This window comes from Corvus cornix, chromosome 18 (assembly GCF_000738735.6).
Source record: "Corvus cornix cornix isolate S_Up_H32 chromosome 18, ASM73873v5, whole genome shotgun sequence".
Taxonomy (NCBI): Eukaryota; Metazoa; Chordata; class Aves; order Passeriformes; family Corvidae; genus Corvus; species Corvus cornix.
The window spans coordinates 7,579,310-7,601,812 of NC_046347.1; the positions used below are offsets into that span (position 1 = coordinate 7,579,310).

General features: G+C 40.3%; 1 protein-coding gene across 2 annotated transcripts in view; it reads left to right on the top strand.

Moving 5' to 3' along the window:
* The window catches only part of ANKFN1 (ankyrin repeat and fibronectin type III domain containing 1), a 129,963-nt gene that overhangs the window by 88,447 nt on the left and 19,013 nt on the right, over nt 1-22,503 (top strand). For both annotated transcript variants that reach the window (XM_039562486.1, XM_039562485.1), the window contains 9 exons: nt 2,877-2,974; nt 3,610-3,700; nt 6,982-7,089; nt 12,900-12,999; nt 14,147-14,279; nt 14,915-15,031; nt 18,274-18,489; nt 20,559-20,725; nt 22,151-22,301. In XM_039562486.1, the coding sequence (XP_039418420.1) occupies nt 2,877-2,974; nt 3,610-3,700; nt 6,982-7,089; nt 12,900-12,999; nt 14,147-14,279; nt 14,915-15,031; nt 18,274-18,489; nt 20,559-20,725; nt 22,151-22,301 (1,181 nt within the window). The remainder of the gene's footprint in view (nt 1-2,876; nt 2,975-3,609; nt 3,701-6,981; nt 7,090-12,899; nt 13,000-14,146; nt 14,280-14,914; nt 15,032-18,273; nt 18,490-20,558; nt 20,726-22,150; nt 22,302-22,503) is intronic.

The window sequence follows — 22,503 nt, forward strand, 5'->3', positions numbered from 1 at the left end:
TAATATCATATTCTGTGTTTTCAATTCCATGGGGCTCAGCCACCACCGGCTAAGCCAAAAAAAAGCAAAATGCTGTCATTGGTGGCTGCATAAGGAGAAGCACAGTTGAGCCTAAGCCTGGCAGCCAGCGAAGGATGGGATGGTGGGGGGACCAGGGGGCACCCAGGGGTGCACCCTCGGCACCTCGTGACAGGATGAGCACTCGGTCACTCTCCCAAGGGAGTTGCTGTCCCTCAAGGGGCTGGGACATCCCAGTGTCACCCAGCACACAGGAGTTCACTGACATGAGCTGGGGCAGCAGTTTGCCCTGGAAGATCAGAGCAAAGCCCTTTTACTATCACAAAACCTCACAAACTTCCCTGCTGCTCCTGAGATGGCTTTGAGGGCCATGTCAGCCTGTTCTCCCCTTAGAAACTCAGCATCTCTCTCTGAACTCAGCAGCCTTTGATTATTTCTGAGAACAAGCTGCCATGCTGTTGCTATGTCACAACCACCAGTATTGTGGTGTTCCTGCTGGCCACAGGCTTGCAGACAGGTAGGATTGCAATCCTGCTCAGATTAAGGCATTAACTCCTCTTCAGACAGTGTGCCAGCATCTCTAAATATTGGGAGTGCTCCCCTAAATGCCAAATGCAAGTGGAAGGGGATCCACATCAAGGACGGGGCTGCAATGTTTATTTGTGTAAGCTACCCAAATTTAAATATGCCTCTTGAAGTACCAGTTTATGTCTGGGCAGCCTCCAGTCCATAGAACAGTTAAAAATTTGGGAAGCTCAAAAGCAGCTTAGAGCTACTTCTCTCACCCTTGGCTTTTGCTTTGTGCTGCCTGAAGTGCGACCCAACCACTTCCCCTCTCTTGGACCAGGACACTCAGGCATGCCTGGGGATTCCAAAGAAGGCAGGATTTGCTGGCAGAATCTGTCCTGAGGGACACTTTCTAGCTTGACATGAATCCTTGAAAAGAAAAATGGTGTCTAAAATGGCTGCAAGCCTGTCAACAACGTGTTCAGCAGTTTGAACAGGGTTTCTCCTGGTTTCTCCTTCTGGAAAACAGAAAACACATCTAAGTGTTCAGCACGTGTACAGTGTCTGCAGTGATTTAACACAAGTGGAGCTAGAAACCTTGAAAATCATGGTTTACAATGGACACTCTGACAGGCCATCAAGTTCAATGTTACTTTTAAGTATTCCCATAATTAAACTGTCAACAAAACCCTACAATATGGTACTGCAACAGTCTCTACATTTTCCTACTAATGTGTAGAGATAGCTTCCACTAAAGGTGGCAGTAATTAGGTATTTAAAACCCATGGAAAACTAGAAAAATACACCGTGAAAAAATTCAACGAGAATATAAAAAACCAATCTTCTTTTCATTGGAGCAAACACAAAAATGTTGCAGAACATGCTGTGCATTCACAAAATGCAATCATAGAAAAGGAGCGATTAGGGGAGAAGGGGAAAATGAGTTATGGTATTGATACTTGGTATCATGCTGTTTTAGAAAAATATGTTGTCAGTTAAATGTTGTACATGCTGAGAAAGAAATTCTCTGAAGCCGTTTTCTTTTAATGTGAAAATACCAGTATGACACTGCCAGAAGATGCAAATTCTACATGCTGAAATTAGGATACCTATATCCTCTGATCTCTTCTAAATTATCAACTCCAATACTAATGAATATACAAACAAAGTGTCTAAAAACTATTCTGTGAATGGTTTTTAGGAAATAAAGGAAAGCTTTATATTGAAGTCTTTGGTGTAAATCCAGGAAATTGATGAGATTTCCCAGTTTCTACTGTAGAATAATTCAATAGATTAATTTCACTATGGTTTTATAGATTTTCCTGGAAGTTTGAATCTGAAGGTACAAGTCACTAAATCCCAGAGGCAGGACTCCAGGATTAACCAGGATGGCACCCTCCATTAATAAGGAATAATTTAAGAAAAAAGGCTAGTTTCCTACCTGCAGCCATCTGTTCCTCACTTGCATATACTCCTTTTTTTAAATCATCCAGTAGTTTTTCATGGTCTGCTCAATACTATTTTATGTGCACAATAATTTTTGCAAGTACTGAGGAGGAATATGGACAGCAGGACTGCTGATTACATAACCCCTGTGCTCAACAGGAATGGGAGTGACATTGAGCACTTTGGTGAAGGTGCCCATCACAATTTGGGCTGAAGGAAAGATGGGAGTGCTGGGCTGACATGTCTGTCAGCCCAGCAGCACTTAAATCCATCCAAAAGTGGATTCAGCTTAACAGGTCCTGGTGGAGCTCTGTAATTGCCATGACCACAGCAACAGCAGGCCTGGCCGGGAGAGCCAGAACCCACTGAAACCAACCATGAGGCTCCAGTGAGTGCCTGGTCCAAAGAGAATATTTCTATCCAAATTAGCCAAGGGTAGGTGATGAAAGTTTTGTGGGCCTGAGGAGCCAAAAGGACTCTGCCCATGCCCACCTATGCAGATCCAATGCAAACCACTGCTTTTCGTTGGTTAGGATGTATAAACTGCCAAATGGCATTAACAGGTCCAATTCCTTCACCTTCTCTTTTCCACTACTTCTCTTTCTTTAAAAGGAAATTGTTTAAATGAGGGCAATGGTGACTCAAAGGAATTTGTATTGCAGTCTATTTTTAAGCATTCTTTCCTGAAAAGCTTTTGAACAATATTTTGGTTTTGTCTCCCATACACAGAGATATAATTTAATTACTGTGTATTTGCGAAACATTACTGTTAAATGTGACTTTTATTATCCACATGGACTGGGAAACTGCTAGGAGAAAAGTTAACCTGTGAGTGATTCAAGGCCTTTGACTTCTTTGCTTGGACTGGTACTTGACTTGATTTTCTCATGCTATTTGTTCCCTAGTGGAATGGAGCTCTGCAGAAGACTTTTCTCCTTTGGCTGGTGAAATAATTATGGATAATCTTCACTCTTTGAGGTGCTCCATCACAGGTCTCAGGACGGTGAGTGCCAGAGGACTCATTTAGACCTTGATGGCCTAGTCCCCGCAGTGATACAAAGACACGAGAATTTGCATCAGCGCCCCTTGGAAATCACTGCAGAGCCTGTCTTGTAGCAGCATGTTCCAGTGATTGAGCGTGATGTGTCTGGTAGCCATAATCCAAAAGTCACAAAGGAATAGACAGCATGAACCATTTTTTGAGTTACCATTCTCAGGGGAAATTGGGAAAGACTGGAGCAAAAACTGCTGTTTTCTGGATCATGGGATAATCAGTGCAGATCATAGGCTCTTGAGAAATCTAGACCTGACTCTGATGACCCATCCCTCAATTAACAACTCTGTCTATTCTCCTTCTTCCAGGAATGTACATGTGGATATCGATCATTCTCATTTTTGTTTATATCTCTTATTTATTTATATCTCTTTGTATATCTCTTTTATACCAAACAGAACTGGGTCTCAAACTTTGTCCTTAAATCTTTGTAGTATGTTTCAATCTATCATGGTGCATTTAAATTATTAAAGCTATTTAAGTTTCTCACTGAAAAAAATCTTTGTGAGGGACTGCTTTGCAGTTGTTACAGCCAAGATTTTGAATCCAGTGATAGTTTTGACTCCAGTTGTTTCCATTTGCAGGGCCAGAGGTATTATGTCCGTGTCTCAGCATACAACATGAGAGGATGGGGACCTCCACGCAATTCTACTCCTGAATATGCTTCTCCTTCAAGTAGGTTGGGTTTGTCTGCCCTCCCAGTTTGCTTAGTGATGTTGGAGTTCATGAAGTAATTGTCACGTCATCTAGGAGTGAAATTAATAATAAAACTCAACTCCTTCCAATGCCCCCAAAAAAAGCAAAATTACAATATATGTGTATTTATGTCTCAGCTTTTATTCTTCTCCAGTCCTTTGACAGAACATTGTTGTCTAGCCATTAACACTTAAAAAAATGAGAAATATTTTAATCTTCATTTCTCTTAGGAGAGTTCTGATATATGGAACTTCCTTTTTCGGTACATGAATGGATCAAAACCTGATTCTGAGCTGCTAGAAGCAAAACACTTACATGCATCTCATGTCATTTTATGCTTTACCTTGTAGCACTACAGATCCCATTCACTGGACCATTCTTATAGCATTCTGTACATAAAATACTCCAGTGTGGACACACATGGTGGTAGGATGTAGCCTATAAATGTTCCAGAAATGTCCAAAAGCCTTTCTTCCTTTTCCAACCTCTGACAGGTTTTCTCAGACTCCATTAGGGCTATGATCTGTCATTTGTAATTTTTAATCTATTACAATCACATTGTATTGTTAATTGCTTTTCCAGACTTAGTGTTGCCTGCCAAAGTGGCTCAGTGTATTGCAGCTCCCCTTGTATTGATTAACACAGTAAAGTGGGACTCTTCTTTTTATTGCATTAACACTAGTTTTTATTAGGCTAATGTAGCAATTTAATAACCTTTCATGCTAATGTGAGAAAATATAACAAGCTGTACCTACTCTCAGTAGTCATAATGGAGAGGGTTGGATAAATAAGGCTCTTGCATTACCATTGTCCCATTTTGCTTCAATTTTTTTCTTGTGTTTTCTCCAGAACAATACCAGAACTAGGCTAAAGAAATATTCTGCTATAGAACAAAAATGGGCTACAATCATGGGAAAAAGATACTGTGGATAACTGAGTAACTTGGTGATGTGCAATTACCTTGACTATAGCCAGGTGTAACTACACAGAACTTGGCCTCACAAATCCAAAATTTACATCAGCTGGGGGAAAGATTCTTTCACAGTAGCTGCTAGTTATTCAGCCAAAAATCCCCAAAGAAGGAGCACTCCTGGCAAGACAGGTGGTATTTAAGACTGCAGCTTTGTATGATGTGAATTTTGCTTTGAGCATATTGCATTCTCTTCCCTTTTTATAGCCCCCTGCTACTAACCTCCTAACATCTGACATTATGTGCCAGTTCCAAAGTTTTGGGGTGTGAGGGAAATCTTCCTGCAGATTTCAGTGGATCAGCACAAAAGCTTTGGAGAGAATTCTGTTCATTCCCCTTGTCTCAGGGTGTTAGAGTACAGAAAGTTCTGGAATTGCTGGGTCTAGGGTCATGTGCTTAAGCTTTACAGTAAGACCAGCAGAGCCTAAATGCAAACCTTTTCATTAAATAATACTCACATTAGAGAGACAAGATGTTATTTACCATTGCAGTTACTGGAGGCAGAACTCCCTTATTCACATGACTGCCTTCACCACTGCTTTGGAAAACTAGCAGATTTGTGCTTGGCAGGGAGGCAGCAAGCTGACATTACACCAGTGTTGTAAAACAAAATATGGCCCTAAGCTAAAACTTAAATGAGAATACATTAATGCTCTACAGTTGTCTGTAACAGCAGCCAGAAGAATATGCAAGGGAAAGGAAAGATTCAGGGCCTGATGCTGATACAGTCCAATCCCAGAGCATCAAAGGCTGGTGACACCCTTGGAGATGTGTCTGTGTATGATGACAGTGAGCGCTTGCCAGCGTCCTCCTGTTTCCCCCGCACACAGCAGCAGCCTGGAAAGTGGTGGCCAACGTTGTGCAACTGCTCTGTGAAATCCCAGCAGACAGAAACATTTCTAGGTTTATTCATTAGCAGGTGAGTGATGGACAATGAGGGAAGCTGGTCTGGTTTCTCTGTCATTTTTAAGGTAGTCAGCAATCTGGAGGTTCAAAATGTTTGGAAACACTGGGATAGAGAAATCACGAGGTTGTTTGAAACTCTACCTGAAAACACCAAAGCACTTTGGTGAGTTCCAGTTGGTCCCTCCTGGCTGCTCACAGGAGATCTAAGGACATTTTCCCCACACAGAGCAGTAAATGCAGCTGGCCCTGATGTCTGCATTAGAGCAAAGCACACCGGACAGCCCCTCTGCAGCTGTCACACTGACCACACGCTATCAGGATACCAAATGTCTTCTCTTTCCAGCCTTTCATGGGGCTTACTCTGGCAGCTACACTAAATGTAAATAAACAGGTATTTATATCCCTGGCGTAGTGAGCCCATTGGAAGGAATGCTTGTCTCCAAACTTGCACTAGAAACTGGATCTGTATATTTAGTGAGTGAGCAAACTGCTGGTGGCTGTGAGTACATACACGGCCTCCGTGCCAGCAAGATGGGAGCATGTCTCCTGTGCAGACAGATCTCTTAATACCTTGATCCACCATTCCTTTGGGCCAGGAAACGGGCGCAATGCGCTTTTCTCATTATAATCAAAGTATGAAAATAGCCAAGTCTGGAATTAAAGAGCTCCTTTCTGATACACACAGTTTCTTCTTCCTATTTGTGATGAGTTTGTTTTTCTAAAATGAAGGCTGAGATTGTCATTAGCAGCGAGTGAAAACAAAGCCTTTTGGAGGCTGAAGATGTGTGGGACAGACACAGCAGGTTTTTGCCTCAGGAGTGCAGTGCTGAGCAGCCCGTGGACTCCAGGGCAGGAACTGCCAGAGTTGTTCAGGCCTCTGCTGGGAGCAGATCTCCAGAAGTGATTTTACTCCAAGTAGGTTTCTGTGGCTATAGGGCAAGCTCTGGGTGTAGGAAGATGTTCATTTTCTGCTTTGCAGAACTGCAGGCGAGTTGTGGAGCCTCCTGGTGTTGGAAGGAGTGGCAGAAGGAGCATTGTGGGATCTTGGTGAGGGGCTGAGTGTCAGGACAGGCTGAGAGCAGCCCTGACTGCAGCACCAGAGCCCATTCATGAAGAGAAACAGCCATTGTCAAGTCAGTCACTACAGGAGCTTCTCAGAGCTGGTTGTCAGCTTTGTTAATAATCATGATGATTAATTACCCAGTTGGCACAAGGCAAAGAAAACTCAATGTACAAGTAACAACAGACTTAGACTTAAAAACGGCTCCTGCCTGCCGAGATGTAAAACTCCTCTAGAGCCGAGAAGTACCAGAGGCAAGAAAATATTTTTAGACCCTCTCCTGCACCTTTGTGTTTCATTTCTGTTATTTCCTTTGTTCAATAGACTGGAAAGACTGCAGTGGAAGAGAGCCTCGGCACAGGGGACACACTGAGGCCCTGGAACGCCTCCTTCAGCAGGTTCGAGCAGCTCATCAGCACTATAATTGCAGAGGTAAGGATAAATATCTATGTGGTAGGGCACCAGCTGAAGCCTCTGTGGCGCCTGTAATTTTAGCAGTTTTCTAACTAGGTCATACCTTCTCATTCATCAGGAAAAGAAAGATATTAATATTGGCCCATCTGGAATCACTTTAGCACACTATCTTGCTCTTAACCCTTGAAATTAGTTGGATGAAAACATCTGAAAGCTACAATGTGCACACAGACAGGCACAGTCTTTCTCCCTCCATACCCTACACACCTATTGATTTGTTTTTCCCTGCAAATTAGTTTCACACAGGATTCCACTAAAATGTTTCAAGGATTTTTTTTTAATTTTTCATATAAAGAAATACTTTAGACAGTTAACAACTGGTTTGGATCAAAAGAGGGGATTGGCTGCCTCCAAATGGAAGACACTAAGTGGATGTCATGCCAATCCATAATGAAAAATACTTGCACAATGCAGTGGGAAGATAAGATTGCTACATTTCAAAACAGACTGGATCAAAACTGGGAGAGAGTTCAAATCTCAGCCAATCTTCATTCATGAGAAACAGACTGTGCCTTTAATAGCTCAAGAGCCAAGGCAACAGCTTGGCATTCTTTTTGGAGCATATATAAAAACTCCTGTTCTATATGGGTTGTTGAAAAGTACTATTTATTTTCTTAAAATAAACTTCTAACTGGAATAATGCTTCATTGCAAAGGGACTTATTTTAAACTGAAAAGTTAAACTATCATGTAGTTTTCATTTTTCTTCACCTAGTTTGACTGCTATGTCAAGTTGCATCAATTGATTTAAAATCATAGAAATACTTAGAGCTAAAATCATCTGGCTGAAATGAAAAGATGCAGCCTTTGTTCCTTACGTGCATATTTGTCACCATCACAATGATCCACGGTCTGCCACAACTCATTGTAACCATAGCAACTTAAACTATTCCTCTATGGTGCTTGGAAAGGGAAAGGAGATATTGCAAGAAAATGTTGTTTCTCTAATTAAAATTCATGCAAACATTATCACTTGCAGGTGGTCTTGATACTGAAAATACAGATGATGTATTCTATCTCTTACATGGCTTTTCATGCTATTAAAGAACGCTTTTTTTGTGGTACAGTTTTTTCTTTCTGGAGTTAGTGCCTATCTCAGGTCTTTCAGGCCACCTTCCCAGTCAACAGGAAGTGATGGAACATCTGAAAATATTCTTAGTATAAATTGTTTTACTGACATAGCAGTCCAGAACAGAAGTAGTTATAAACATCATGCAGAAAACCCCTCCTTTTGAGAATCTGACACCAGTGCCTGGTTCTTATAAAATTCCACTTCTCCTTAAATTAACCCCAGTCTCAAAACTGAGCACAGACAACTCCATTGTTGATTTCCTAACACCTTTTCCTTGAATAATAAGTAACAACAATACAGAAAATGTGTTTAGCTCAGAACATTTTCTTCTATGCCTGAAAGGCTGTGGGACCTCACATGGGGCAGTATCACATCAGGCTGTGGAGTCAGCCTGAGCAACACCCTCGCCTCCAACCAAATAAAAATCTCATAATTGCTTGTAATGCTAGCATTACACAGTAGTATATTTTGGATAAATCAGGATGGCATCATCACAGGAGAACTTTTGGAACTTGCCTTAAATATATGATGATGTCAATGCCTTTTATTTCACTAATTTGGTAAGGAATCAAAACAAAATTTGCAGGAAAAGTAAGAATTATGACATCACTTTGGCTCAGAAATTTTATTCTGATATTTATCAACCTCAGTGGAATCTGAGGAGCTTGATCAAGGATCTGAGATAAGCTGCTGTATATGAAAACCTTAAGTAACAGCTTTCACTTCATGTAATACAGAGGCTTGATCTCTATTCTTAATTAATGTAAATTAGCATGATTGACTGACGGGATGGAAATCAGCATGGCCCTGCTGTTACACACAGACTGAGGACCCGCCCAGGGATTTTTCTGTTCTTTGCCATGATTCCCTTTACCACACTGGTTAATGCCAATCTTGTGACCTCTGTTTGTTCCATTTGTTGTAGAGTAAACAGCTAAACATTGTTTGAGGAAGATCCTTGAATCTGCCTACAACCACTGATGAGCTGTGAGAGCAGAATCAGGCTCTGCACGAATTAGAGCTCAGTGAGAACAGAGCTGGGATCAAACCTGGTGTCCAGGCACCTTGACCGTTCCCACAGTGGCTCTTATATGGGATGTCCCACTCAAGCTGCTCAGGCTGGCTCAAGCAGAGTGCAGGACAAGTGAAAGGAAGGTGAAAAAACTGAGGGTAATCAATCTAAAAGGTCTGAGATTACCTGAACAAAGCAGGCAAAAGCCTCAGAACTGAGAGGGGCTGGAGGAGCAAGGCTGTGCACTCCTGCAGGATCTGGGAGGGGACATTGCCCACATTCCAGGCAGATCCTTTGCCCAAGTCTGTTCATTCAGACTCTGCCTTTCGCCCTGTGCTTTGCATTGCAGGGGCTGGAGAAAACAAGCTTACAAAAATACCAGGAAGAATACACTGGAATGTACAGTGAGTTTAAGAGCTTTTGGAATTAGATCAGCTGTTGCTTTTGAACCTGCTCTGCGATATGATGAAATCTCGCTGGGAATTACTTAGGAAGCTTTGCTTTCATATATTTAATCTTCTGGAAAACCCTGATGATTACAAATAATAGTCATCCATTTGTCTTCATAATACCATGCTACAGACTATCATAACTGAGTTACTACAATTGCGTGTCCTGGCAACACTTCAAATACATATTTTTAAGTATTTTTTCTTGTAGATCTCTCTTTCTAAACAATTCAGAGTGGATTAAGTAATTGTGTGATGCTTCATTAAGAAATGAACCCAACTCTTCAGTAGAATTCTTACCAGATATTTTCCTTCTGAAATTCAGTTGAAATGTATTTTACCAGACAAGTCAGAGGTGAAATAAAAATGTTCTTCTCATTTTAGTTTGATTCACAAGCAGAGCATATAGTTTTAATTGCATTTAGCAAAGAGAGGGATCACTGATTCCATAGGGCATTTAAGATGTTTAACTTATAATTCTTTGTGAGAATACAATACAAAAGTAGACTTGAGAACCAAGCTATAGACTGAGAAGTTCAGGTTGGGAATTTAAGAAGAGACCCCAGATGCACACGAGCTTGAGGGGGAAACTTGGTTCTTGTTCTTCCAAGAGGTTGCTTTTAAGTATGGGTTGTATTTATGTAAAAAACTGCAAAGAAATATTTATAAACCCTCTACCTTTGAAGAGAAAGGTTGACAGTGTCATAAATACACCTTTCTATTTAATTGCCTATTTCAGTCCAGGTTTGAATGCTTCTAATCTAAATCTAAACACTGGAAATTCTCCTATCTTGGCTGCTATGGGTTCACTCCCAGGCTTCTATTAAAAGAGCTCACAGCTCAGTTATCATTTGTTAATATAAACTCACTGTGTTGCTACTGGTGCTTTTCCATGAAAGTTCCTCTATGTTATTTATTAGTTAATTAAGTAACAGACAAAGTTCCATTTCCTGCAGATCCAAATTATCCTCTAATTTCAGCTCCATGTTTTCTGGCTTCTAGATACACAATACTGTAAACCAAAAGCAAATAGCAATGTAGGGGAGTTCACAATCTCCATCTAGTTTTACATTACTTCTTTTGCTGTTGGGTTCTGCAAATCTGTGGACTAAACCCAAACCACTGAATAGACCAATAACATACATTTCACTTGTAATGTGCCCTCTTATTTTAATGCTGCAGTCTCTGGGTGTTTTATACAGAATTATGTTGCTTTGCCTTCAGCAATTTCCTCCTCCATTCCCTCTGCATAGATGGAGGAAATACAGAAGAAAATAATTAGAATGAAGTTTATATTCCTAAATTGGTCTTCACCTTGGAAAAAGGAAACAGTAAGTCAGGAGTTTTCATGTAGCATTTGGTTGACATTACTACAATACACTGAAAAAGGTTCACAGTAAAATAACAGTTATCTGAGGAGATACGGATAGAAATACAAATGAATATTTTTAGAAGGAAAAGAAAGCAAAGGAGGAATCATGGATTTGGATGAGTCTGTTTAAGCTGAAGAGTGCATTGGAGAATATGCCATGGAGAACAAGTTTGCACTGGAAAGACAATGGATTTGATGATCTAATAAGTCTCATACATCTGAACTGTATGATTTACCCCCAAAAGAACCTTGCTCTCTTTGTACTCACTGTTCCACAGAGCAGTAATTATTGCTAACAATGTGTCTGCTTGCTGGGGCTTTCAATGTGCCAATCGTGGTGCAAATTTATTCAGCATTTAAAGATATGCCGAGCACTTCCACAGATGGGGTTTTGACAACAGCAAATTTAGATGTTCTTCAAATGTTCAGCATTAGAACTCACTAGGGAGACACAGACAGGCTCCTCCTATTCTGCACCAGAGGTAAGTGGGAAATACTCTGAGAACACCTAAGCAGACGATCAGCAGCTTTCAGTAAGAGGCTCTTCATGAGTCATGTTTTTTTCCTACTGGAGAAGGGTGTCCCTCAAAATGTTTTACACTTCAGTCTGGATGGGGATCCATGCTTCACCCAAATAAATAGTCACATCCTGGAAAACTGAGATGCACTTGTGCAGTTACATTTTCATTTTGTCTTTCTTTTTGTATCACAGGAAATACCTGAAGAATTAACTCTATTTTTCAAACTAAGTATTTCTGCTGTTTCTCTTACAACAGCATGAAACAGGACAGACATTACAAAAAACAAAACCAAACCCAAACAGTGTTAAGTGCCCATTGCTTTCAAATCCAGATGTGAACAACAACTGCCAGTACATTATAAAGTCCTGCATGTCCCTGATTGCCATCTCTTGGTGTCCCCTCCAAACCTGCTCACAGGCACACAGGTGTTCACAGCTGTTACACAGAACTCATGGCTTTCAATTCCCATGTGAAGATATTTCCTTGGCTCACAAGACCATGCATGAGAGAAAGAAAGATATTAAGTCAAATTCATCAATGTGAAAGAGAATGCAACGTATAAAAATTTAACAATATTTTCTTAGAACATTGGGACAATATTTGAATTTATAAAATTCTTCTATTGAAGAGCTGGCCCAGAGATGCTGGCAGGCACACAGCAGGTCTCAGCTTTGACATGAAGTGAACAAAAGAGTTTAACACCTCTTCCTTGGACTCCAGGTTACTATGGAGCAAAGGTAATTGTGAAAGCTCTAAGGCAATACATGAGTGGAATTTGTTGTGATGGAGAAAAAAATTCCAAGCAAAATCAAATGCATTTAATGTGACACAGAGAAAGATGAGGGTCAATCTTGTCTCCTTAAAGCTTTTCCTTAGGTTACACTGGTGATGCTGGGATGTCAGTGACAGCCAGGGCACCAATTATTCACTTCTTAGAAGCTGAAGCTACATGTGGTAAGAAATTTAGAACTTACAACACCTTCAAATGTTGGCTGATGATTCAAATCCCTTCTTGGGCTTTTGAGACCACTTGCAAAATTCCCATCCATTCTGAGCATTAAGAGTGTGTAGTGCTGGTTCAAGCTTGCCTTGGAGCAAAACAGCTTTATCTTGTCTGAGTTTGCAGCAAGTAAGGAAATTGTCTGCTGCTATGTATCACTAAGTTAATGAAAACACCATCAAAGGGTTGCATTTGAGCATCTTTCTAAATGTTGTCTTTTGAAAGGAATGTAATGGGCACTGACTGAAATTTAGTACTGTGGTTCAAGAAACACAGGGTTTTTTATGACACACTAACTGAAATTTAAGAGCTGGTTTTGGTTTGCTTCTTTTTGCCATTTCAGAAAGTTCTAAATTACAAAATGCTGGTCGCAAGCAATCAGTTTCCAGAAGCCTGAAGCACCTTTTCCATTCATCAAACAAGTTTGTGAAGACTCTGAAAAGGTTTGTCATTCCTTCTATGTTCAAGACATTCTGAATTTCAGTAGTTGTTGTTCTGTATTAGAGAAAAGCACCTTAGCAATATGTGTGAATATGTCACTACTGATGAGACAGCAATTGGTCAGAATGAACTGATAAAATCACAGATGTGTAAGATGGTGCAGCTGACAGTAAAATAATGCTCCAGCTCCTACTGAAATCAATAGAATTTTTTCCATGTTACTTTCGGAAATGGATTCAAATTGTAACAGAGTGAAATATTCTGCGCAAACCCAAAGTGCATCTACTGAGCTGTTTGAAAGCACCACCTCTGTTGCTGCTCATTAATGAAACTACAACATTTATTCATTCATAATATAAAGCACAGAGCTCAGATAACATTTGAATAGTCCACTGGCAACAAGCCCCACACAGAGAACTCTCTGACATCCTCAGCTGGGTTTGCAGCCCACTGTAACCCAACCCTCAGCCCTGACAATTTGTTTTAGCAAATGGAAGTTGCTTATTCTGGATTATTTCTTCTTTCATTGCCAGGAGTGTTCAGTTTGCTTTTTCTTCTTTGTATTTTGGTAAGAGTTTAATTCTTTCAGAAGAGCTCTCCAGAGTCTTTAAATTCCCTGCAGTAACTACTTAACATATGTAACTAATTGCGGGGGTAAATATTGAAAGGAATGATCTCTATAAATAGGTTTGCAGATACGTTGGCCAGATTACACTCAATTATACCAATGTAAATCCATAATAATCCACCTGATTTCAATCGAGTTACCTCAGATTTGCTCTGAAGTAAAGGAGGGCAGAACTAAGCACGTTAATGATAAGTTTTAGTAAAATTTCTGATTTCTAAAAGGCATAAAGCCTCCATTGTGTACTGTGTACTCTGGCAAAATTCTCACTAAAACTGATGTCCATGACTTGCACAGATCCATAATCTCTTAGATTCATGTAGTCTCACATCATCTAAAGTGATAAACTTCCCATATATTTTTCAGAACTCACTGACTGAAGTTGCACCTATGTTACACAGAACTTTAGACAAGATGATTTACTTTGTCTCCTCAGAACTTAACATCTATGATTCTTTGACTAAATTTGGCATGGATGTGAATAGACATGAAAGGTGTTTGATAGTATTTCCTTCTCTCTTTAGGGGACTCTACTTATCTGTTATACTTTTTTACAAAGACAATTTGCTAGTTACCAATGAAGATCAAATCCCAATTGTGGAAATCGATGACTCTCACAGTAGTTCAGTTATGCAGGATTTCCTGTGGTTCACAAAGGTAAAGGGAGTCTAATTTCATCTATTGCTTCTGCGAATTTGTTGCTAGCAATGCTTAGGTTTTGCTCATCACTCTGAATGTATGAAATTATGTCATTAAAAAGCTGAATGATTAAGTGCTTTATCACTTAATTTATCATTTAAATTTATCATGTTAAATGCAATTTCTACAAACCATTCATGTGGATTAAATCCTGACTGGGCCACTGATAGTGACACAATTAACTCTTAATGTATGATCCTATATGAGTGACTTTTATGTGGGTACATAAAGGTTTTAGGGACATTTAGAGCAAGAGCCTAAAGAAATAACCAGGGGTTTTAACTTTGGTATTGTGGTTGTGCCATCACTGAAGTTGTCTTCACATTACTTTTTTATACCACAAAGAACAGTAAATCAGTTTTGCACACAATAGTCCAAAATCAACTGAAACAGGTTCATGATGTTTACAGAACACCTTCTGTGTCTGAGTCAGTATCTGCGTCATGTTTATCCAGGCAGCTGATTGCCATCTGCAGAAACACAAAATGTGCAATATCTACTGATTTTTCCAAGTCCAAAATGCATTTTAATATCATTTCTGCTTTTGCAAATGCTGAGAACAAGAACTGGTTGAAGTGGATCTGTTTTTGCAGTTGTCTTGCATGTGGGATGACATCAGGTGGCTGAGGCAGAACATGGCTGTGTCCGTGTCCTCATCCACAGCACTCCAGGCCAGGCAGAAGATGCTTTCAGCAGCAGCACAGCTACAGGTGGGTCCCATGGCATATTTCTGGCTCTTAGCTCAGTGGCTTTCCAGTCTCCAAGGGACAGAGCTGCCTGCTGTCCCTTGGACTGTTCTTTGGAGCAGCATTATCATCTCCAGTGAAATGAAGCACTGAGCCTCTCCTGCCAGGAGGGAAGGAGTTACGTTAAAAGTAAAGAGTAGGAATAACAAAGGAAAGAAACAATAGAAAGAAAGAACAAAAGAAACAGACAAAGAAACAAACAGATATGAATCAGTAAATATTGACTACAGAGAAGCCTGTGAGTTTGCAGATTGGGAATTCAAGAGTTATAATCCTAATATTTGCTGCTCAAAAGCCTCTTACAGGCTTATTCATTATTAAGTATTAATCTATTAATGAAGCATTTAAACTCTGTTCTATTCCAGCCTCTGCTACAGATGCAACCTGAGTGGTACTGAACAGGTCACTTAAATCCTTCTGTGTCTCAATTCACTACTTGTTATGCAAATAGAAATTACACTTTCTCCAGCAGAACATTTCTACCTTTATTGTAAAGCTTTGAAGCTGGGTTTCACAACAACAAGAAATCTCTAGATGGCAGGCAGACACATTCATTAAAATAGTTACTTTTGTGGGAAAATACATTTTCAAAAAGCTGTGTGCATTGTTGTTACCTAAAAAGTATATCCAGGCCTCACTTCTTCTACCTTTTGTTGAGGTCACCAAAGCTTCCCAGAAAATCTGTGGTACACTCATGGCATTACTGAAGATCCTAATTGCTGGGCACTGTGTTGGCCACATGTCATCCCACAGGTCGTGTCAGCACAATAACCTGGTTTGCAGCAGCTGCGAGAGCCACACGCTGTGGGGCCATTATTTACAACGTGCATGTGAGGTTTGTTTCACACCTTTTGGCAGAGCATGCTGTGCAGGAGAGCAGCCTTCCTGGGCAACCACCTGTCTGGACTGATTTCCCCAAAGTGTCCCAAAATATATCAATGCCAGCCTGCTGCACATTTATTGGAGGACCACCTGTGTTAAGCAGCAGCTGCTTGTCAGTCCTTTAAGCTGTCACTAGAGAAAGTTTTAATTATATCTGCTGCATATTCCCCTGGTGCAGTTGGCTCAGCTCAGGTAGCACATATTCCTTTGGTTAACTCAGGTCCATCCACCCTGTGCAGATCCCCTTAACAGATACTGCACTGGGAGATACCCAACATTCCCAGTGCATTGTGGTTTTCTTTGCTACCAGAGATGCAAAATGCAGAGCTTGAAAAACAGACACAGCAAATGTGCCCATGTGGTGTATTTCTCTGCTGAAGTTTTGCCAGATTTATTGCTCTAAATGTCTGTTCTGTTTGCTTGGTCCCTGAAGACCACAGGGATTGTCACCCAACTGCCAGCCTCTAATGGTGTGTGGCCTAATGGGATCCGCCAGTGGAAGGATCTCAGTAAAGTTTATATGGTTGAATACTTTTTATTGAGGCAGTTAATAGACTGACTCCACAGGAATTTTGGACAGGATGGAAAAGATCAGTGATAACGCAGCTGCTCAGGGACTAGATCAGTAGATTCAGAGACAACAGGGACTGCAACTTTGCCTGTTGTCACCCTAGACAACTAAAGCAAACAAAGCACAAGTGATGGGGCAACAAGCTAAGCAGACACAAAACTTTTTTTAGGGTATGAATCGATCCCATATTGATATTAGTAGGTCCCCCATTCCCTGTGCTGGAATGTCATTCACAACATAGTGACAGTAAAGAACTGTTTGTTTTCGTCTGGGCACATTCACATGCTGCAATGATAATATGACAATTAGATGGCTAAGGACAACTGCCAGGATATGCCCCAGCTGGAGACACAGGGATTAGCACAAAATGTACACTCAAGACACCCAGAGTTAGACAGAGAAGGAGACAAACCCCAAAAGGCAGAACAGTTAAAAAAGGCAGAGGAGAGGTGCTATGTAGACACCAACAATCTGAACTGGAAGGGGATGTACAAAGCTAAAACAGACAAGTTATGCTACCCAAACCCAGTCACTGTGCTGAATACTAAGATTTTATAAACATTTTTATAATATTAAAGTTGATAAGTAAATATTGCCTGCTAAGTACAGATAATTAATTTCAGAATAATCTGTCAGTTTACATCATTAAGTTAATGTACAGCACTTCCCTAAAGATACAATGTGCTCCATTGTGAATTCGAGTTTTCATTTTAAACTACCCTTCTCCCTATCCAGCTTACTGTAGATGTCTTGAAAAATCACAAAGTAATGAGCATATTTTAAATGTTAGGCATTTTTCTTTAAGACATCTGGGAATCTCTTCAGTGGCTGGTCACTGGATTGAGTGTGTTTGCACCTATAAGCAGATGCCTTACCGTGTGAGGAAAGGGATTTTAACCAAAATATGTATTTTATGTGGAGTCTTGTAAAATTACTTTTCTTTAATCCTCACATATTTTCCTGGAGAGCTTTTCCCCGGTAGTTTTGTTAGTTTCTGGCTGTTTTGTCTAGCACATTCTTGGTATTTGAAGTAAAAGGGTCCGTGTCTCTTCAGATCCTGTGCTTCTTCACAAACACACTCCACAGTTTAGCTCCAGAACTATTTGCATACAGCACAAACATGAGGGTCTCTTGCTTTTGTTGCTGAAAACAGTCTGACTACTTTTAAAATGGGGAACAGAGAATGGAGATTATAGTTAATGAACATAGCAAGAAAACATTTAAAGTATCTGTTATGAATGATTCAGGGAAAGAAGAAGAATTTTATATGATCTCTGACATTTAGTTCTAGGAAGGTTCAGATAAGGACCCAGCTCTTAAGTAAGTCCAAATCAAAGGAATCACCAGCAGACCAACAATGAGTGCTTTCAAAAATTGCATCCTTCATCTTTACATGACTGGGCAAAACTAGGAAGTTTGGCCCAAATAAGTGAATTTCTTTGCAGTAAATAAGTCTTTTACAAAGGCATTGGGTCATAATAGTCTTTCTGATGTTCTCCATTAAACATTGGACTAAACACTACTGGACCAAATGCATCAGAGGATCCACAGGTCAATCCACAAACACAACCTAAGGAAAAACTTCTCCTTTTGCCACTAAATGATATGACTGTAAGGCAAGGGTTTGAGAAACACAGTGTGTCTCAATTTTAGTGAAGTCAGTGGGACTGATGTCAATGAGCACCACGTTACATATCAAACAACACTCTCCTGATATGTGATAAATAACTTTCATTTTATATTTGTTTTCTAGAATTTGCTGGGAACTCACAATTTAGGCAGAGTTTTTTATGAGCCAATCAAGGATCGACATGGCAATATGGTGATAGTTACTGTAAGAGAAGTGGAGAGTCTGTACTCATTTTTTAATGGCAAATGGATGCAGGTATCCAAACTACAGAGCCAGAGGAAATCCCTTTCAACTCCAGAGGAGCCAACTGCATTAGACATCTTGCTTATAACAATCCAGGTAGTGCTTTGCCTCTCTTACTGTGTGTTATTTGCTTTTGTAAAGCCTGTGCCAGAGTCCTGATTTTTGGAAGGGTCTCATAGAATTTTAGGCCTTAGTCCAGTGCCCAATAAAATTAATGGCAAGGCTCTCATTGAGAGTAAAGACTTATATTACTTCCAGTGGGTCTGGGATCACATCCTTAATATGCAAAATATCCATGAGATTCTAAAGAAATTACTTCAAAGTCCTAGCAGAGAATAGCTGTTTCTATCAATTTCGGGAAACCAGGCTATGGAATTCTGTAGCAAGGGATATAAAAAGCTTTAAAATTCTCTGGGATGTTCTTAAGCACCTCTACAGACACTTAAAATTTCTACACTCCGTAAGATTTTTCCATCCAACCCTGAAAACTAAATCTAGGTTTTAAACTTTACTGTTCTACTTAATAAACTTGTTCTGTGGGATTCAGGGTTCCTTGGAGCCTGGTATAGTCGCTAAAGAATTCTTTACTGACCATAACCCTCCTTTAATTTCTACATCACATGCTCCTAGACCTGCAATTAGAAAAATGCCAACGTAAGGATTGATCTCAGAAGCTGCTTGGCACACTCAGCTCAGCTACCATCACTGAGAGACGTGGGGGTTCAGCCCTTCAAGAATTATCTCTGAACTCATATTAAACAGAGACAGTTCATGTTAAGATTAATACATGTTTTCTGTAGACAACAGCAGCCAATCTCCCTAAAACTCTTGCACAGTTACCCAAAATACAAGATAAGTCATTGTCTTAGTCCCTTCTTTAGCACCGTCCATGAGATGATGGCTGCTGTGGTTAATTTTTGAATTAGAGGCACTTTCTTCAGCAGAGACTCTGCTTTTCATACCAGGAAGTGACAGGCAATCAAAATATATGTTACCAGGTTTTAGGAATGTTAAAAAATTTCCAAAAGACAATAAAACTTACCTGATCTATGCTAGATTTAATGTATTACAGTGTGTTAAAGGTGCAGAAAATTGTCAATCTGGGCAAAAGTTTTATACTAGGAAAAGCAAAATACAGGCCTGATCAGATTTCCACAGAGATCCTAGTGGAAAAAATGTTCCCCTAATGGTTTACACATTCCTATCTAATGCCCACCCTTTCTTCTATTACTTGTTTAATCACTGAGTGGGTATTTTGTTCATGAAGTGCTTGTGAAAATGAGGGTCTAATTGCACTGGTCAGAGCCAAGCATAGCACTGGCAGATAATTTGATGGTTCCAAGAGTAAAGGCATAGGGCCAGGTGTCTTAATCCTCACCCACTGCAGAAGCACACATTTCTCAGGATGGATGGCAGCAGACACCATTTTTCAGGTAGTTTTGGAGGACTGCTATACATAGCTCTAAAAATGTCTCCTGGTTTCAGGAAATTCACCATCAATACTAATTTCTTCTAAGCTCTATTTGTTGATAAAGATATTTGTTCAGAAAATGCTGCCACTAATTCAATTTTGCAAACTACCAAACCCAGTGCTGACAGAGATCTTCCTGTTGACAGCAGGTGATACAGAGCAGGTTTTGGAGAGATGTAGGCTAGGATTTCCTTGGGGACAGTCCTGGCTCCTGCAGCCCCTCTCTCCCAGCTCTTCCCCAGTGCTGCTCTGCTCCCTCTGTGTAGCCACGAACCAAACCTGAACCAGGGAACTGTTCAGCTGAAAAACAACTGCTCCTTTTCCCAAGTTGTTTTTCAGAGGAATCTGTTCCCTGACCCAGCTCACCACTGAAATGATCAGACAGGAGGCAGAGGTGGGGGTTATTTAAGCCAGTTTAAACACCACAGTTGCAGAAGATTGAAACCTCAGGTTGTCAGAGCCAATTCCTGCATGACATGGAGACCTTAGAGATCCTGTGTATGGCTTTAAGTGAGAAGTGCACCCAAACTACCAGAGATTATTCATATACTTAAACATGTGCTTAAATGCTCTTTGAATTTAAATTTTTGAATTTGAGGGCTGTAAAAACTTTTGTTGCTTTTTTCTCCCAAACTCTTTTGCTTGTGTGGAAAAAATATGAGATTTTTATGTAGGACCGTTTCCCTTAAAACAGGACATACTTTCCTATCACAAACGAAGTCAGCAGCGCCTCCCTCCCGGCTTGTATCTGGGTTACCTAAAACTCTGCAGTTCTGTGGATCAGATCAAAGTGCTTGTGTTGCAGAAGCTGCCCAATGTCCTGTGTCACGTCAAAATCCGAGACAACAGCAACGTCTCCGAGTAAGTGAATATATAGATATGGTTACACACACACAGAGCGAGAGAGAGAACAGTTGTTTTAAGTTTGAAACAATTGATCAAGCGTTAATGCCAAGGCAATTCTGCTGTTGCAAAATTGTAGGTGGCAGCAAGGTTTGGCTCTGGTGTGTGGCAGAAGGGTTTGGCTCCAGTGTGTGCCATCCCAGAGATCTGTGCTGAGCTAAACAGGTGCACCTGAGTTTTCCCAACAGTCTGAAGGCCTATCCAGAACACGTGGATAGGGGCCCATTGGTTTCTAAGGATGGTATTCCATGATTATTCCAGCTCTGCACAGGGGTAATGACCTGTTCAGAAGATCATAGCCTGCAGCCCTAACACAGCCTTCAGTGGATTCAGTGCTACACTTTCTGTGGATTTTCGCTGACTATGGGCTGTTGGTGTGGGGGATTTTTCTGTTTATTCTCTTGTTTATTCTCTTATCTTTGATTTGTCACCCTAAACCATAGCAAACACATAGCAATTGGAAACCGTATTTATAAATGCAACCAGACAGCAAACTCCTGTGCTCTGGGAAAGCCATTTTCCCCTTGTCCACTGCTTCCCTTATCCATTGGCAAGGGCACTCTTTGTACTGCCTGGTCCTTGCCTAGTGGGCAACACATTTTATTGACCTTTCTCTGGAGCTTTTTAATCCCATATCATTTCATCAACCAGCTGAGAATTTTGCATGAGGAAAAAGGAACTGGATATCTACATAGATAACAAGGATATCCAGAATGTAGTAGTGAATACTAACAACTATGTTGGAAGGAATATAAAGCCTAAGGTTTCAGAGTTTATAGCAATCCCTGACTCTTGAAGTTTAAGATCAGATCTTTATTTAGGAACAGATTATACCACAACTATTACTTGTCTTGTAGTGAGGTTTCCTGTACATTCTTTTTTTTAATGTTTGATGCTGGCTGCTGTTCAAGACTGAGTACTGGGCAGGGTGAATTAGGGATTGGATCCAGAACTCTGATTCTCATGTTTATTAGGTCTCAAATAGAGATGTGTGGAGGAAAGCAGGAATTTCTTTGGCTGCAGTGAGTAGAAGATAGTCCTTCACAGAGATCAAACTTCCTGCTAATTGTAGCAATTTCTAATGCATGTTTTTTAAAATACTGTGGTAGATACGGAATGAAGAATGTGAAAGAGAAAAACTGAAGTGAAAAGCCTTACTGAAATATTTCAAAGGTAGTTGGACTTCCAGAGGAAGTCTGATGTGCACATGCTAGAAAAAGAAAACTTTTCAAAGTTAGAGTTCAATCAAGGTTGCACAAGTTTAGATTGTTTTGGTATATGAGGATTAAACGATCAACAGATCCCAAATGCACATACACCAAATTCCTGCTTGGGCACTGAACTGTTGTTATATATCTAATTTTAACTTGACTCAACATACAGAGATGAGTGGGAATGGATCCAAACACTTTCTGGCTCAGAATCTGTGGAAAGTATGGATCAGACTTCAGACTGCCCTACTCAATTGTTCTTGTATGAGCTCCAGACAGCAGTGAAAGCTCTCCTCAAACAGATCAATCTACCTCTGCATCAGGTATTTGCCTTTGTGGGATTTCTCACCTTTTTAAAACCCCATTCTTAAGAACACAATGAAAAGCTACAAACTGTGTCGCTCATAAGTAGGGATTTGATGTCCAGGTTGCAAGAAAAACAAAGCAGAGAAGTTTCGTATTCCATTATTCTAATGGGGAACATCTTCAGTAAAACAGTTCTTGTCCTGGACATGTGAACATTCA